The sequence below is a fragment of the Micropterus salmoides genome, unplaced genomic scaffold (assembly GCF_014851395.1).
Source record: "Micropterus salmoides isolate LMB-PRFRI ecotype aquatic unplaced genomic scaffold, ASM1485139v1 Ms_hic_scaffold_10, whole genome shotgun sequence".
Taxonomy (NCBI): Eukaryota; Metazoa; Chordata; class Actinopteri; order Centrarchiformes; family Centrarchidae; genus Micropterus; species Micropterus salmoides.
This window is the reverse complement of record NW_024040041.1, coordinates 18,312,560-18,329,257: the sequence shown is the minus strand read 5'-3', so window position 1 is coordinate 18,329,257 and position 16,698 is coordinate 18,312,560. Positions and strand designations below refer to the sequence as shown.

At 44.0% G+C, this 16,698-nt stretch overlaps 1 protein-coding gene across 1 annotated transcript; it reads left to right on the top strand.

The window, feature by feature from the left end:
- The first annotated feature begins 1,144 nt into the window (after positions 1-1,144).
- On the top strand, positions 1,145-15,518 carry gpr139 (G protein-coupled receptor 139). Its single transcript, XM_038700397.1, has 3 exons — positions 1,145-1,301; positions 6,802-6,804; positions 13,130-15,518. Exons 1-3 carry the CDS (start codon positions 1,154-1,156, stop codon positions 14,107-14,109), a joined length of 1,131 nt encoding a protein of 376 aa, XP_038556325.1. The 5' UTR covers positions 1,145-1,153; the 3' UTR covers positions 14,110-15,518.
- The last annotated feature ends 1,180 nt before the right edge of the window (positions 15,519-16,698 follow it).

The following is a 16,698-nucleotide window of genomic DNA, read 5'->3' as shown; positions in this document are numbered from 1 at the left end:
TGCTCACAGTGGTCTGCTTTTTTCTGGGCAAGATTCAGAAACTAAATTTTTTTCAAGCAAAACAACTGAGGGATGTATTGTAAAGATTGACAGATTAATCTATAAAGAAAATGACTGTCAGTTGCAGCCCTGATGAAGCTGACTCTGGCGTGTTTCTGAAGAAGGAATGTGTTTTTCAGTGTCGGCTGTGTGCTCATTAGCACATTTTAGCTGGAGATTCAGACAGTTCACGCTGCATGGTAAATTAGATTGAGCAGCCAGCCCCAACCCCCACTTCCACACACATACACACACATCTCCAATCACATGCATTTATACTGTATGTAATATGCATGAATGTAGCTGCATGTTTGAATTCACTTGTGCACACGTTTATGTTAAAAGCAGCGGTCAAGTTATTGAATATGCACGTGTAGAGAGACACTGTGCAATAAAGAGACACATTGATAAAATGACACGGGCACATTCACTCTGTCCTTTTCCACAGCTGACTTAACCCTCCATTTATCTTTTCTCATCTGTCACATCTGTCTCCTCATCAGTTTTATTGTCTCTTTGTGTTCACTGCCCTCAAACAGGAACATGTTACCCCTCTTTCCCTCTCTGAGCATCCCTCAGCCTCCCGCCTGCCGCCTCCACTCTCAGTCTCCGTCTTCCTCCCTGTCTTTCTGCTCTCTAGCATGCCCTTGCTCTCCATCTACCTTCCTCTCTCCTTCCTTCTTTCCCCTCCCTCCTATTTCCTCCTCCTCCTCCCACTGCGCTCTCGACTCGCTCTCATTCCCCCTCGCTCACACACTCAGGCAGCGTCCTCCCCTCTCCACTTCTACCTCCACACTCACCTCTTCGCGCCTCCCTCTCTCCACTCCTCTTGCCTCCTTCCTCTCGTCACCTACTAACACATATCATCTGTGGCTCCACTCTGTTGTCTCCCTCTCCCTCCACTCTCTCCTCTCCATCTCTTCCATTGCTCCCTCCTTGTCACACACTCAACCTTGCTCTCTCTCGCGCAAACTCACGCGTACACACACTCATGCTGATTGGCACCCAAGGACAGAGCACCCTCTCTCCCAAACCGGCGACCAGGTGGTTTACTCTTGTGGCCGGGCTTCTTGACACTGAGCTCAGCTAAGGAAGAGAGGACGAGAAAGAGGCCATGGAGCACAGCCACATCTTCCCGGTTTTTTCCCCAAATGGGAGCACCTGGAGCCCGGGGCAGCATCCTTCTGAGGTTGCCCAGGGATGCCCTCTCGGACCACTGCCTGTCATCTACTACAGCGTCCTGCTCTGTCTCGGCCTGCCGGGTAAGAGATTGCCCACAAGTGTGTGTTTTACCTGTGTTTAATCATGTGCACATCCCATTCTGCATTCATTTGCTCATATTGTCATTCTGCGTTAATTTGCTTATATTTGTGATTAGAGCCCGCATCGGTGGGCTGCAGGAGTCTCGCTCTGCATCTTGATTTGTTGTGCACTTGTCTGCAGGTTTGAGTGAGTGCATGTCGTGCACAGCTGCTCCAGAGTGTTACTCATTGCACAAACACACACACACACACACACACACACACACACACACTGTTGATTTGTCATTCTGACCTTGTGGCAATCACTTGTGCATGTGTACGCACTTTGGATGTATTTGTCATGCGCTTGTGCCTGTCTGTTGGGAGTGAGTTTATACATTTGTCTCTAGTTGGAAATATTAGAGTGACATTTAAATAAAAGAGGTGGAAAACAGCAACTGTATGTGCAGAGCATCATTAAACCTGATTATTTACACATGACTCTTAAAACTGCACCTTTTTTTGTTAATCAGGAGTTGTTATAGATGTACTGTGTGTGTGCATGACATTATGTGAGCATTGTCTCAAGCTTGACAAGTGTCTGTTACATGACTCCTCTTGATGACCTGAATTAATCCATGTTGTGTCTTTACAAATGACTGATTAGTCTGTTCGCAGTTATTGTCAGACCTATTTACTGCCTCTATCCCACTGCGTGATCTATGAGCGCTGACCTAGTCTCACACAGGGATTCAAAGTGGTGTGTGAAAGAGAAAGAGAGACAGAAAACCTGGAGGTCAGATGAAAGGTGCTGATGCCTAATCAGAGATTGGGGTTCAGATGTTGAAAGCCCTCTGGACTGTCAGAAACATATCCACTTAGCTTCAGCCCATTATGCTGGACTTGTTCTGTGGTCAAATAACGTCAAGGATAATTCAAGGATTTTACTATTTAACCCTGATTTTAAGCTTTGAATTGGAATGAACCCACAGTTTGAGGAATACAACCGGTGGCTTTTATTGTCTAACTTATCTTCTTAAGCTGTGTACCCCATTCACTTGACAAAGATTGGGAGTGGGATGTTATCAACAACCTAAGCTGTTCTGGTTCAAAACAAATCTGCAATGCAAAGTGAAAAGCTTTTGTATGCCAAGACTGCAGTTGCTCCACAGATTTGCAGTCCTGTAAAAGTACAAGCCTTTTCTGATGAAATCTCGCCTAATTATTTCAGGCAAATCAAGTCTCGCACAAGCAAATCTCTCTGCTGCCATTTAAAGTTTCTCCTGCACGGCCCTTTGGAAGTTTCATTCGATTCTGCTGCTTCTGCTGAGTCTCGTCATTACAAATGTGATTGAGGCTGTTTGTTTAATCACTGAGTAACAATAACCTGAGAGTGTAATGCAATCTTATGTTGTCTGAATTAATGGCAGAGTTGAGTGCAGCGGGGCTGATACTTTGCAGCAGCCGACTTGGACTTATTCAATCATAATGACACAGCTCGTTCCGCTCAAGCTGAATCATGAATGTTTCATGAGAGCAGCATGTGTGAGTAGTAACGGCGGGATCTACAGACCCACACGAATTGAACGCTTGATGCATCGGAGGCTGTTACCTTGATTACCAGCCTGTGTTTTACTAGGTAACAGAAACAAGGCTTTGCGGAGACGTCGTCATGTCTCTCACAGACTTTGACTTTTAAACTGCAGACGGAGAGGGGTCACATCAAGAGCACGGATCTGAGGGTGAAAAAGCAAGGCGAAGGATTGTGATGAGAAAAGGCATTACACAAGTCAAGTGGTGGGAAATGATTACAGTTTGACCTCAGGAAATGATGAACCACATGATTGAAATAAAAGGAGGGGGGTACAAAGAAGACAAAGACACCCAGAAGAAGAAGAAAAAGAAGAGTAGAGAGAAAGAGAGATCAGAGCAGTAATAGAGAGAGATTAATAACAGTAGAGCCAGTGAAGAAGCACCTTTTGAGCCCATAGTGGGGGAGCCATAGACAACGGAGCCGAGACGAATCGCCACATTTTTTAATTAATCTCTCTCTCTTTCATTCTCTCTTCACTCACTACACCGCAGTGCTAGAGACAGAACATACGTGTGCTGGCACAATGAAGGAGTCGGCGCTTTCCCTCAGTCTTTGACATGCTGGGATTACAGAAGTGAGGCCTGCTCTTTGTAAAGTACAGTATGTCACAAAGCACTCCACGCTAAGGCACGGTCGCGGTCTGGGAGGCTGATGAGCGATTGTTTGCGATATAACTGGATGTGGAAGGGAAGCTACGCGGAATATCCGGTCGAAGGCGGCTGCTTTCACTTGTTATTGTTTGAGTTGAACATTTCTCTACACAATCTGTGTTTTATGACGGCGTTTATAGACTTTTTACCTGCACACGCATTTATTAATTCCCACTCCCTCAGCCTTGGGGTCAATGTTGATGACTGGATATTGCCTGAAGGTGTCTACGTTTAAACAATTTGCTAATGTGTTTATGTTAACAAAATGTCTGCACTCCAAGATAATGCAGCAGGGCACAAAGCTTCTAAGAGGATTAATTTAAATTCTATTGTATTCTATTTAATAAATAATTATGCATTAGTAATTGTTATTGAATTAGTCATCAGGCTACCATAAAAGATGTTTTACCAAAACTTGCATGCTGTTGATTTATTTCATCAACACACCAGCAACATGTTTTCTATGATATCATGCATTTTTTAAAATACATTGCACAATTTATGTCTATTAAGCACACAATCTTCACATGTCTTTTCAGAAGTTCATTACTGTGTGTATGCAAATGTTTTGTGTGCTTTCAAGTGCTCTGCAGAGTGCTGTGCCAAACTACTAGACATTTAAGCATTAATGTAGAGTTGAGGGATTTAGGCCAGCCTAATTAATCTAGGTATTCAGATCATTTACTTACATTACAATTATTTTTAAAATGTTTTTGTATGCAATCTGCAAAGTAATAAGTAACTCTAGGTTGGAAAAAAGAGTTGTGCGGCGCTCGTTAGCTCACCTGACAGAGCTTTTTGCTAGGCTGTGTACAAGGTCCTTACCGCAGTGGCCTGGGTTCAAGTCCAGCCCTCTCTCGCTGTCCCGCATTTGCTGTCTTTCTTCAGCCGTCCTTTCAACATAAAGGCAAAAACGCCAAAAAGGTATCTTTGAAAAAAAATAAAAGTAGGGTCTCTGAAACGCAGTGGAATAGAGGTACAAAGAAGCATGCATTGTAAACACTCAAGTACAAGTAGCTTACAGTTCTACTTAGTAGTAGTCACTGTACTTACTTTCAACCACTTCAGTTTACAGCCTGTGCACCTTTTGAGCAAATAAGTAAATTTTTGACTTGGAAACTATGAGACTATCATAAGAAGAAAAACAGTATCATCATTTGTTTGAGTTCAACTGACAAATAATATTCAAGTAGAGTAACAGTCAGGTTTCCATCTACATGTGGCCCAAATATTAACCAAATTTCCAGAAAACTGGCAAAAGAAAATGCGAGTGGATGCACATTTCCGTCCAATACCTTCATGTGAATACTAGGAGCTAGGCACATTCAGATAAACAATTAGTGTCGCTAATTCTCCAGCCGGTTGCCATTAAACCATTGAAGAAGAATGGGCCCAACAAGATGACAACAGTGTAAAACCATGAAGAGAACTTGATGGAAATATGACATTTATATTTGATGCATTTACTTATTTGAGGAACTTTAGCTCAGCTTGTGTGACAAATAAGTCACATGATTCATGAACATCATGATGTAGTCACTAAGTCTTTTTCAGTTTTGTTTTTGATGATCAAATTTGATCAACTCTTTGCGTTATTTGGACAATTTATGAATTTCTGGCATTTTCACACAGGCTTTTTTATGCACAAATTGATAATGCTAGCTAGCTAAGATTGTGTTTAAGGTTGGTTATGTAAGGGTATGTGTTGACAGCCCCCCGAAGTCCCCTACCCTGACATAACCTTCAGAAATGTTAGTACCTAAACCTAAGTCTGTATGAGACGCCCCAGAGCATCTCATAGAGACGCTGAAGGGTACCTTTGGCTTCAAATAACTACGTTTTGTCACTTTTTCTGAAAGTGTTGGTATTGGATGCCCTGAGATGAGAACGGTCAGGCCCAAACCTAACCATAACTTAACTGTGACATACCACTATTATTTCTGAAATGGTGATTTTTTTTATACTTTTGGAAGGCACTGGAATAATGCTGATGTATATGTGTCATTCTGCAGGGCAGTTACAAGAGTTACATGAGATATTTTGTCTTTTAATTTGAAAGATTTGTTGGAAACAGTATGTGCTACAAAGTTATCAACATTCAAATTTCTACTGACTGGCTTTTCAGTGCTTATAACCGCGAGTAAAACTGCCTCATGTGTCATCATGTAATGTGGAACAAGGGGTACGTGATAATAAGCGGTTGTATGGTGTGGACGTGCGCATTGTCATCTATGAGACTCTCAGACAGTCTCTCCTCTACCTGTCCATATGAACGTGGATGTGTTCACGTACTCCACAGCATGTTGGTGTGTTCCTTCCCTCAGCATCGAAGCATCACTCTCTTCCCACTGCCACTTATCCACCGACCCCCAGGGAAAAAGGTCAGGGATGTTTGGCGCTAACGGCCCTCTGTTCCACGACGCAGTGTAGACCAGGTTTCAGCCGCTACTTAATGAAGAGATGCGCCTCATTGATTTTCAGTTTGGACTATTGATCTGTCAATCCGCACCAGCAACAAGGCATCTGTGGTGGGATGGGAGACTTAATAGATACTATCACTCTAAAAGTCGAGTTTAAGCTGAGGGGGTGTAAACTGGACAGAGAACAATGAAGGCTTGTCTTGAAGCATGGACAGTTGGGGAAAAGCTGGCGAATACTTCAGTAAATCAAAAGGAAGAACTGTCAGAACCGGGGCCAGAAACTCAGACCAGAGTATGAGCAGTGAGAGGATTTATTGAACACAAGGGAGAGACAGGTGTGGCTTGGGGATGGGTGGTTGTTCTAAGAGACATGTGGTCCTGGTTCCAGAGCTCAGGGGTATCCGTGGCACAGGAGGGAATCCGAGTCAGGCATGGGCAGGTATGCTGTTGTCGAGACAGAAAAACAAGTTCTGGTCTTTTAAGGTGAGTTGATTGTAGGCTGAGGTACTGGTGTGCTGATTAACTGGATGAGTCTCAGGTGCATAAACTGGAGCTCAGGCAACCACGGCCACCAGCAGCCCCAGAGCATGAGGGAGGAAGCAGAACACAGAGAGACAGACAAAAACCAAAACACACCAAGCACACTATAAACACACCAAGGGGAAAAGAACTCAAAAACTACAATCACACACACACATCCCAACAGGAAGGTCAGGGTCACGACCGGGGGTTCGTGACAAGAACGTTGAGATTTTGAGCTCTGGTTTGTTTCCAGTCTGCAGTTTGAGAAAGGAGAGGAAGGGAGGGGGAGAGAAGTGGTGAGCATGTCAGCTTGTCATGGGGGAGACAAGCCGGAGAGGGTGCAGGAGGACAGAGGAGGCAAGGGAGGAGGGAGGTGTTGTTTGAGGCAATAACTCATGCATGTCTTTGATGCAGTTACAGATCTGACTTTGTCTGACCAGCTGACAACAAAACACTATCACTGCTGCTGAAAACACTGCAGACCCAAACCTCTGCAGGTTGTTTGGCATTCTTTGGACACCGGTAATACATCAACCTGAGGATGATTATAGTGCCGTGATCCGGACATTGTTTCAATATGTCATCTTCCACTCCTTTACCTTCTGTCTCTCTCTAGCTAACTTTTACCTTTCATGTTTTTTTCTGGAGCGGAAACCTCATAAAAAACGCTTAGAGAGCATCCAAGGGCAAGTTATAATTGCATTGTTTACGAACCCTTTAAACAGGATGAGCTGGGTTTGTCAGTCTGCAAAGCCACATCACAGACAGCAGCCTTGATGTAAGGACAGTCATCTCCACCAACTTTGACTCACTGTGGCCTGTCTGTAAAATGAATGGCTGTAGAGGCAGAGCACTGCAGTAGCATCAATATCATTAGCTGCAAGCCGAGCCACTTTCTCCTAATATGCCCATTAAATTTAAATATCCTGTTTCAATACATCTCTTTTTCTCATACTTGCACTGTGTTCTTTATTGCATCTTTCTTTTTCTTATGAGCGCCTTCCCCATTAACTCTCGGGATCACACATCAGGCTTATGCTCACATTAAAATTGATATTATCACATTTGCATGACATTACAAGCCTGCTTTTCAACACAAATTAGCAAAGGATTTCACTTCATGGCAACATCAAGATTTTTCTCTTCATTTTAACCTGAGTTTCAGTTTTAACACATTTTTATCTTCAATGTGTGTTTTTTTTGTGGCTTTGTAGCAGGGATGTGCTCCTGGTTTCTGTTCTGGGGAATTAAGGAATCGCCCTGCTTTATGTCCGGTCTGACACTTAGAGAAGACAAAGGGGAAATGGTTGTCATCAGGAACAAAGTGCTTGTGACCTTTGAAGCAAGCTTTGATATTCACCCCTTCTCTCTGGCTCTCCCCCTCTCTTCCTTCCCTCCCACCACCTCCCTGCTCTCATTCTGTCTTACTGGCTATCCCTCCCCTCCATTCCCTCTAAATTACCTGCTCTCTTTTTTAACTCTCTGTGACCTTCCTCAGACCACACTTTCCTTCACCCTCCGTCTATCTCCTCATCCCTCTCTTCTCCTCGCCTCTAGTCTTATTAGCCTCCGGATAAGTCATCAAAGCCAAACCTCAATTTCCTCCAAATGACAAAAAAAAATCCTTTATTGCAGTGATCACTTTCGTTGTCTTTTTGGGGGCATAATTTTCTTTTTTACAGTTCTGCATGTGTTGTATGAGGCCCACGAGAAAGCCTTATGACTGGTGTGCAGAGAGGTGACAGCATCTAATTTTGCCACCGGTTTCGAGGGGTTAAGCGGCGCAGTGTCGTTTGTCGACAGCCCGTCTGAACACGTCCCTTTAGTGGAGGGATGAGTCAGCCTCGTTACACACCTCAGGGAGCACGCTGTGCCTTCTCTTTTCCCGCTAAACAACGTCAATGGCCCTCGTTATATTAGCAGAGCAGCAGGGGCAGAAAAGCACTCCCACATAAACAGACAGAAGGGGTCACCCATGCAAACACACACACACACTCAAGCAAATGTAGAGAGACATAGACACCTCAGCCCATTATCTGTCATACAGGTCATTCTAATCCCCCCTCAGCTGGAGAGACATGTTTTTCCCAGCAAAGAGAAAAAGGAAAAGATGAGGGGAAACCGCCTGATTCCATGGGTCCGGCCATGAGATGCACATTTTCTGTATGCAAGCGTAGATGCCTCTGTGTACTGTATGTGTCTCTGTTCTGTGTGTGGGATGAGTGTGCATCCCTCCAATTCATCTGTCCCTATCCCCGCTGAGACCTGAGCCATGCCTGTGCCACCTCTTGCAGGAGAATGGCGAGCAGATCCATCCAGCCCCGTCTTTAGCACCCCCCTACCCCTACCCCGCCCCCGAGACAACGTAAAGAGCAGGAGTCAATTGAAATGAATGGGGAACCCAGTGCACGCTGGCTAGAGCTAAATGGAAATGTCAAGCTCGCCACGGATGCCTTTTGTTTGTCTGTAGAAGGCCCCGTCTCACTGGGGAGCCCAAACAGAATAATACCCAGCCGGTGACAGTCAACACCTGACTGTTTCCATTTCATGTCACTCCTCTCTGTTTAGTGGTGGACAGAGACAGAAGGAAAATGAGAGAATCGACGTGAGAAAGTGAGGCGATGGAATAAAGGTGAGGTACATTGTGCAGGACCTTTAATGGATCTCCAACAGGAAATTTTTGAGTGGCTCAGAGTTAGCAGCAAACTTTGACTGGTACAAAAAGCACAGACACAGAAACGATCCCTCCTACTGGATAAAACCAGGCGAGAGGTACCACAGTACACACACTGACAGCTGTGAGACGCGACTGTAAGGGAAACGACAAAAGAGACCGTTGACACAAGCAGTAGGTCAAAACAAGACACAAGCTAACAATACAAGCTAGATCAAAGCCAACCTCAAGCAGATTTGAGTAGCACTTCTTTCTAACTCCATACCCTCAGATTTATTTAATTTTCAAACCTCATACCCAACTGATGCTGACTCAAGCAACTTTAAGGAATTTATCAGACTTTGCACAGCTCCTTATGGAGCCACAATAGTTTTTTTTTCACATATGCTGTAGTACTCCTGTAGAAAGACTTTGATGTGTAAAATTGATGAAGTTCCACTTTAACCAGTCCATCATTTTTCAAATGAAAAAACACTTAGACATACCCTGTGGTTTTATTTAACTAGTGTTTATTTTATTGCTAAAGCTCAAACCAATATACAATGATACACATCCTCTTGATCTCCTATCAGACCCTAAGTACAGTCTTGGAACATGGTGACATTGTATTGGTATCTCTTCTTTGAAATGACCCCACATCAAAATATAGACGGATTTGCTCTGTACACAGGGCCAAGCTAAAAAAATACATTTTTCAAATACAAAATTAATCTTAAACAACCTGTTGTTTTTACAATGATGTTTATTACCTGCATAATGCTTATTGTGAAGATCCATATCCTTGACTTTAAGGTTAACCTAAAATGTTTTGTAATCATAAATGATCGTGGACCAAACTGACAACCAGAGGAGAAGAAGAACAAACAGAAAGTGGATGACCAGTAGCTGAAACCAAATAATCAATAACACAGTAAAATTCAGCATGAAAGCAATTGTGAAAGCAAAGAGGTGTGGTGTGCAAGCAGGGGTTGGGAGGCGGGGGTATTGGGGGGGCTGTGACTGTGGTGGTGGTGGTGGGGTTGGTGGTGGTGAGGGGGCAGGCTACATGTACATATATTGGCCTGTTGAGTCTTGTTAACTGCTTTGACATCTCATTCATGGCTATTGATTGATTGTATGTGTATGTACTGGCGCATCCCTAATGGCTTGTGTGTTTGTTTGTTTGTGTGTGCGTGTGCGTGTGTGTGTGCGTGTGCGTGTGTTAACGTGTGTGTGTGTGTGTGTGTGTGTGTGTGTCTTCTGCTGCACATCCTCCAGTCTGGCAAGGACATCTTTAGTCATTATGTGGAGCCGGCTTTGTAATTTGCAATCAGCTGATAGTGGCTGAGGCTGTGAAGTGTGATGTACCAGACTCAAAGCTGCCATATTTAATCCAATCCCAGATCTATTACTGAAGAGGGGGCACAGGACCACAGAACACACACACACGCTGTATGGACAGTGACGGCTGCTAAGTGCATTGATGTCTCACTGATGCTGCGATGCAAATCAATGTTCGAGGCATCTTCGTCTGAGGGAACAGATTGGACATGGCTTCATGCTGCTGCAGCACGTTTCACTAACTGGAGTTGGTTAGCAACAGTAAATGATGGATGCATTATTGTGTGTATTTGATTGTTAGTTTAGGTAGTTTTACTAGTACAGCATGAAGGTTTGGAATTTTTGGTTAAATTGGGGAAGCAAATCTCAAATAATACCTCTAAATTTTTACACTTCCTGTCACACATGTATTGAATGTTCTCAATGCACAAGCAGAAGCACACCTGTGTCTTCTTTACAAAACAGAAATAACTGTAGTATTACTTTAATGAAATATCAGACTGCAAACATCATTGCTTTCTGGTGAAAACCAAACCAGGAACTAAGAAAAGAAATCTTGCGCATGGAAGTTTATTCTTCACCTTTATTAATATGTGGGACAAAATAATCTTTTATTTAAGGTCCATTAAAGCTGCCTGTGACATTTCCGGCCACTAGTAGTGCTATTCTTCAATGTTTTAAAGTCTGATGGTCCCACGCTATTCCGCTGGTCCGAAGTTGGTAGCAGTAATGTGCAAAAATAAAAAAAAGAAGACAAAGCAAACATGGATATAAACAATGTAGGTTTGAAATTTGTGGGGAACATATCATAAAAACAGATGTTTTATGTGGAAGGAAATACACGTTTATAGAACTCTAGGAAAGACACAATGCTTTTTGGTGAGAAACAATGAAGGAAAATATCCTGTTTACTGTCTCCTCTAGGTTTGGGAAAGATTTGAGCAGGCTCGCAGTCTGTCTATTCAACAGACTGAGAATAACCCGGAAATGATATGCACATGTGGTGACAGGGGGTGGGGGGAACAAAATCGGACAAGAAAGAAACAAGTGCATATAGTTGTGATCACGTACGCGCATGCACCCAGGCACCCAGGCGTTCATGCATTCACACACACACAACCTCACAAACATTTGACCTCCAAGCCAAAATTCTGACTGAACTTGCGGTTGCTATTATTGATGTGTTGGTTGTGAACGAGTCGTGTAACTCGTTACTGTAATAATATTACTTTTCCCAGTAACTAGTAGTGAAATGGATTACTTTTCCAAAACAGTAATATTATTACAGTTACTAATCAAAGTAGTCCTTGACGTGAATGCGCGACTGCGCCACAGTTTAGTGGCACTGGACCTTATGTTGTTCAAGTCAGCTATTAGCCAAGAAAGGTAGTGAAAGTTATATAGTAAGGTAACGAGTAATATAAATAGTTACTTTTATCACCCAGTAATAAGTAAAGTAATGTTATTACTTTTTTTAAGGAGTAATAAGTACTTTCAGTATAAGAATATTTCAATGTATTGCAGATGAACAATCTTGCATATTTATTTTTTACAGCAGATTGTAACTTAGGTGGTGACCAACAGAAGTGGTACTAAAGGAAAAGCTATTTAGGAGCTGAAAGTCTTGGAAAGGAACGTAACCATATGATCCAGCTCCCTTCAATGAGCCCATCAGTAGTTGCTATGGCCACACCCCCTTTTGGCATGGATTTGGCATGAACACAAACACACACCTTGACACACACAGACTTGAAACCCATACCAAATTTCAGCCTTCTCCGACAGAGCCATGTGAGAGGCAGAAAGAGGTCATGGTTTGGTGAAAGCAGCAGTGGGATAAATCACATCAAGCCTTTTGTGTGCTTTCTTTTTAGCACAAAACAAATAAATAAACAAAGAAACATTTCATTTGGCAACATGAGATGGTATGAATGTATATGTTGGGGATGAGGAGCAAAGATTGAAAAAGAGAGGCAGTGAGAGATTGGGCGTCCTTGTGCTTTGTTTTAGGAGTTAAATTGCCGGCGGCAGGGTGGCAGGCAGTAGTGAACTCAGCAGATTGCCAAGGCTGTGATGCTGCACGTTGCCTTCCTGTTTTCGTTGAGGCTTTACTCTTTATTAGAGATAACAATTTGGCCAAAGGCAGAGGCAGGTGCTGCTGAAATAACACAGCAGGTGTAGATGAAGGGGGAAAAGGGGAAGGGAGCAATAAACAGGGGAAGGATTACAGAGTAGATTGAACATGGTAAACATTGACTGGGAATGATAACAGATTTGATTCTGCACATAGCAGGCTGACTACGTGACAGTGGGCTAAGATGCTTGGCTGCTGTGGTGGTGGCGTTGGTGATTCAGCATAATTGAAATATCTTTTTGTCCTAATCTTTGTGTTAGTATATTGTGTGTTTGTGCTAGTGCAGTTATATTTGTGTTTGCCGAACAACTCTATCTCTGACATTGCTGTCATGTTTGTTGTTGGCTGGATGAGTGTTGCCCCTTTTCAATTGCCTGCCCACTAATACTCAATTTTTCTTTTTCCTTCCCTGCCCTAACCTGTGCCCATTCCCTTTCCAATCTCCTCATACTTTTTCCATCACTTCCCTATTTCCTCCCACTATCTACTTTCAATCACCTTCCTGCATCCTTCCTCCCCTCCTTCCTCCCTCCAGCTAACATCCTGACAGTGGTCATCCTGTCCCAGCTGGTGCTGCGTCGCCAGAAGTCCTCCTACAACTATCTCCTGGCTCTGGCAGCTGCCGACATCCTAGTCCTACTCCTCATTGTTTTTGTTGACTTCATACTGGAAGATTTTATCTTGGGCATGCCGCTGCCTCTGTCACTAAACAATGCAGTGCAGGTCTTGGAGTTCTCGTCTATCCACACCTCCATCTGGATCACCGTGCCCCTCACCATTGACCGTTACATTGCTGTTTGCCACCCGCTGCGCTACCATACGGTCTCCTACCCAGCCCGCACACGAAGGGTGATATTTGCTGTGTATATTGGGTGCTTGCTCTCTGCAGCCCCTTATTACTGGTGGCCTGAGCTGTGGCACAGCCTTCCTGGGGTGGGCAGTGGTGGCGGAGGAGAGGGCAGCAGGAGAACCGTGGCCCAGCATGTCCTGGTGTGGGCCCACTGTGCCACCGTCTACCTCCTCCCCTGCACCGTCTTCTTCTCCCTCAACGCTGTCATCGTTCGTAAGCTGCGCAGACGTCGCAGCTGTTTCCGTCTGCGCGGCTACTCTACCGGCAAGACCACCGCCATTCTCCTCGCCATCACCTCCGTCTTTGCCGTTCTGTGGGCACCACGCACCCTCATGATCCTCTACCACTTCTACTCCTCTCCTCCATCCTCACAAGGGGCCGGCCGACTGCTCCACATGCTCACTGATCTGGCGAACATGCTAGCGTTGCTCAACACTGGTGTCAACTTCTTCCTCTACTGCTTCATCAGCAAGCGTTTCCGGGGAATGGCGGCCAATGTGCTGCGAGCCTTGGTCCACTGCCGGAAGCAGCCGCCACCGTTCTACGCCAGCCACAACTTTTCCATCACAAGCAGCCCCTGGATCTCGCCAGCCAACTCCCACTGCATCAAGATGTTGGTGTACCAGTATGACAAAAATGGGAAGCCCGTCTGTATTTCCTCTTGAGTCCGCAGCCACCAGCAGTCGCCCCCACTCTAAATCATTGGGGAGCATATTCAGGCTTTGTCACCTTGGTGACCAGCTTTGCCCGCATGGGACTCTTTGAGGCTTGAAAATGTCAACACGCCCGGAGAGCACAGAGGTGACAGTTTAGCTAGCTTTGAGCGATGACAAAGTGGTAGGCTAGCAAGGGGGAAAAGCAAACAGCAGGTATTCACAGTGTTCACAAAGCAGCAAACAGCATCAAATAGATGTTGATTGTTTCCTCCACGCAAAAAATAAAGCTACTGTAAGTGACCGACTGCTGCTTGAGTGAGAGTCTCAACTCACTGACTGATAAAGGGATATCACCACCATCTGTCACTGACTTTTATGAGCCACCGTTTGTATCAGTATAAACTGACAACTAGATGAATCCTTGATGAAGCATCAAATGCCCGGTGGTGCTGGTTTCTTTATGGACGCTTTCTGCTGCACACTACCGCCGACGGTGAAGAGCTCTGAACAGCTGCGCCTTTGTCCGTTGGGAGTCATTTCCAGAAAGCAGAGATCCAGCCTGAGTCTGGGCACTAAACATCTCACCTCAAGGGGTGATTCACTCAGGCAGAGTCACCGATGGTGTGTCCACTGCCCGCAGTTCTGACTGTCTCTCAAGCAATGTAAAACAGCGCTGTCATTTCCAGTTTAATATGCAGAGGAGTCTCAAAGGCATGTTAATTTGGGCTTTTATAAATTGAACAGCCCTCCCTGAGTTTCCTCGTGTGTGCTGAGTTCATCCTAGCAGTGCAGGTCACCCACAAGTCGGCGCTCGCTATGGAATAACAAGTTATCCCACATCCAAGCTCACAGATTGTTGTAGCATGAGTAGACTCTCTGCCTATTGTTGGTTAAATATTTATTAATGGTAGACTTGACTGTTATTGTATCTTCACAAAAATACAAGACAAAAAAAATGACTAAGGTGTCATTAATCTAGTAATCACATTTACAATATTAGGAGGAGGAAATTTCTGCTATTAGTAGATAGTCCTCTATTAACTATTAATGGTCCTTGATGACTTACTGTTAGCCATTATCTGGATGAATGTAACTGAACATGTCTTTAACCCTTGAGCTTTCAGGGAGAATGACAATAAAAATAAGAGAGAGAGAGAGAGAAAAAGGACAGAAAAATCCACTCTCCTTCCCTTCGGTTTGTTTTCCCTGTCCAAGGATTTCAGTCTCATGATGCAGCAGTGAATTTGGTCTCAGGGCCACACTGACACCTTTCAGCTCGGCTCATTCTGCTGCTGGCTGCTGGCAGTTCTGTAACATTTTACACCAAAACACAGTCACGTACATCAACTCTCAGTCATCTGTCTTGGTGCTGCCTGAGTCCTGCCTGGTAACAAACCATAAATGTGAACACTCACACAAACACAATGAGCTGTATTGCCCACAGAAAGAGCACATTGAAACCAATACACATCCATTCTCCAGACACCTTGGGGCATTAGCAGTGTTCATCTATCTACTGAGAATGGAAGTGTGCCAAAGGGCAGATTTCTGCTAATACCTGCCTGGAGGGATCAGACACATCAGGCCCTCTTTTTATTTTTAATGGGTAAGGCTTTAAATCTGACGAATGTTAGGAGTGTCTGTCTTAGCTGATAAAGTCATGCCCTCCAAACTCTTGTTTGACACTTAAACGTCTGAGACACTTCAGGGGGTGACTGCAGTCGTGTCATTGCTCTTTCTCTCTCCATAGCAACTGTTAATGCAAAAAACTGGCTGCAGCTGAAAATCAGGGCAAGGGTTTCATTGTTTAGGTCATTTTTCACATCAGTTACAATAATATTTAACTGATCAACTTTATTGCGAATTAGGATAAATTGGGGGTTTTCTTAAGACTGTCTGGTGGCACTGTAATGAGCATGTATATAAGATGAGTATTGATGTTGTTGTCAATTTATAGTATTTTTAACAGTCACACAGCCACAAATGATAGAGTAATTAATTAAGAAGTCCTCGTGTTACTGGTGTTCTGACCCTCTGACAGCTGTCCATTCTCGTCACTATCAAGGTAATGTTTTGGCAAAACCCCAGCTCTGTGTTGCAAGTGTAAAGTTTGGTAAAAGATCTCAGCAATAGAACTGGTGGATAACTAACATCAAGACCTAGATTGTTACTGAAAAAGACTTGAAAAACTCACATTTCCAGTCAGGGCTACACTAAAAACATGTGCAGTATTCACACAGGTTCTAACTGGAGGCTTATGTGACAGTCTCTCCAGTTTCTTTTCCCATCAAAGATTAATTTAACCGAAGAAAACACAATTCTCCAACTTCCAAACCTTTCAGCCCCTTTCAGTTCACTTGTGCACTCAGGCCATAACTGGCTCCTCACTCTCAATTCCCATTTCTTTGTTCCTCCACAAATTGATTTTCTTCAAAATTGCAAAGCGAATGAGGGCGCAGCGATTGCCACTTGCTCCTCATCTCACTCACTCGGTACCTCCTCCCACTCATCCCTCTTTCCTCCCACTTTATGTCAAAAGCACTTGCTCAAAGTTAATTTCACAAGTGTCCTTTTTACTCATTAACTGATTAGCTTGAA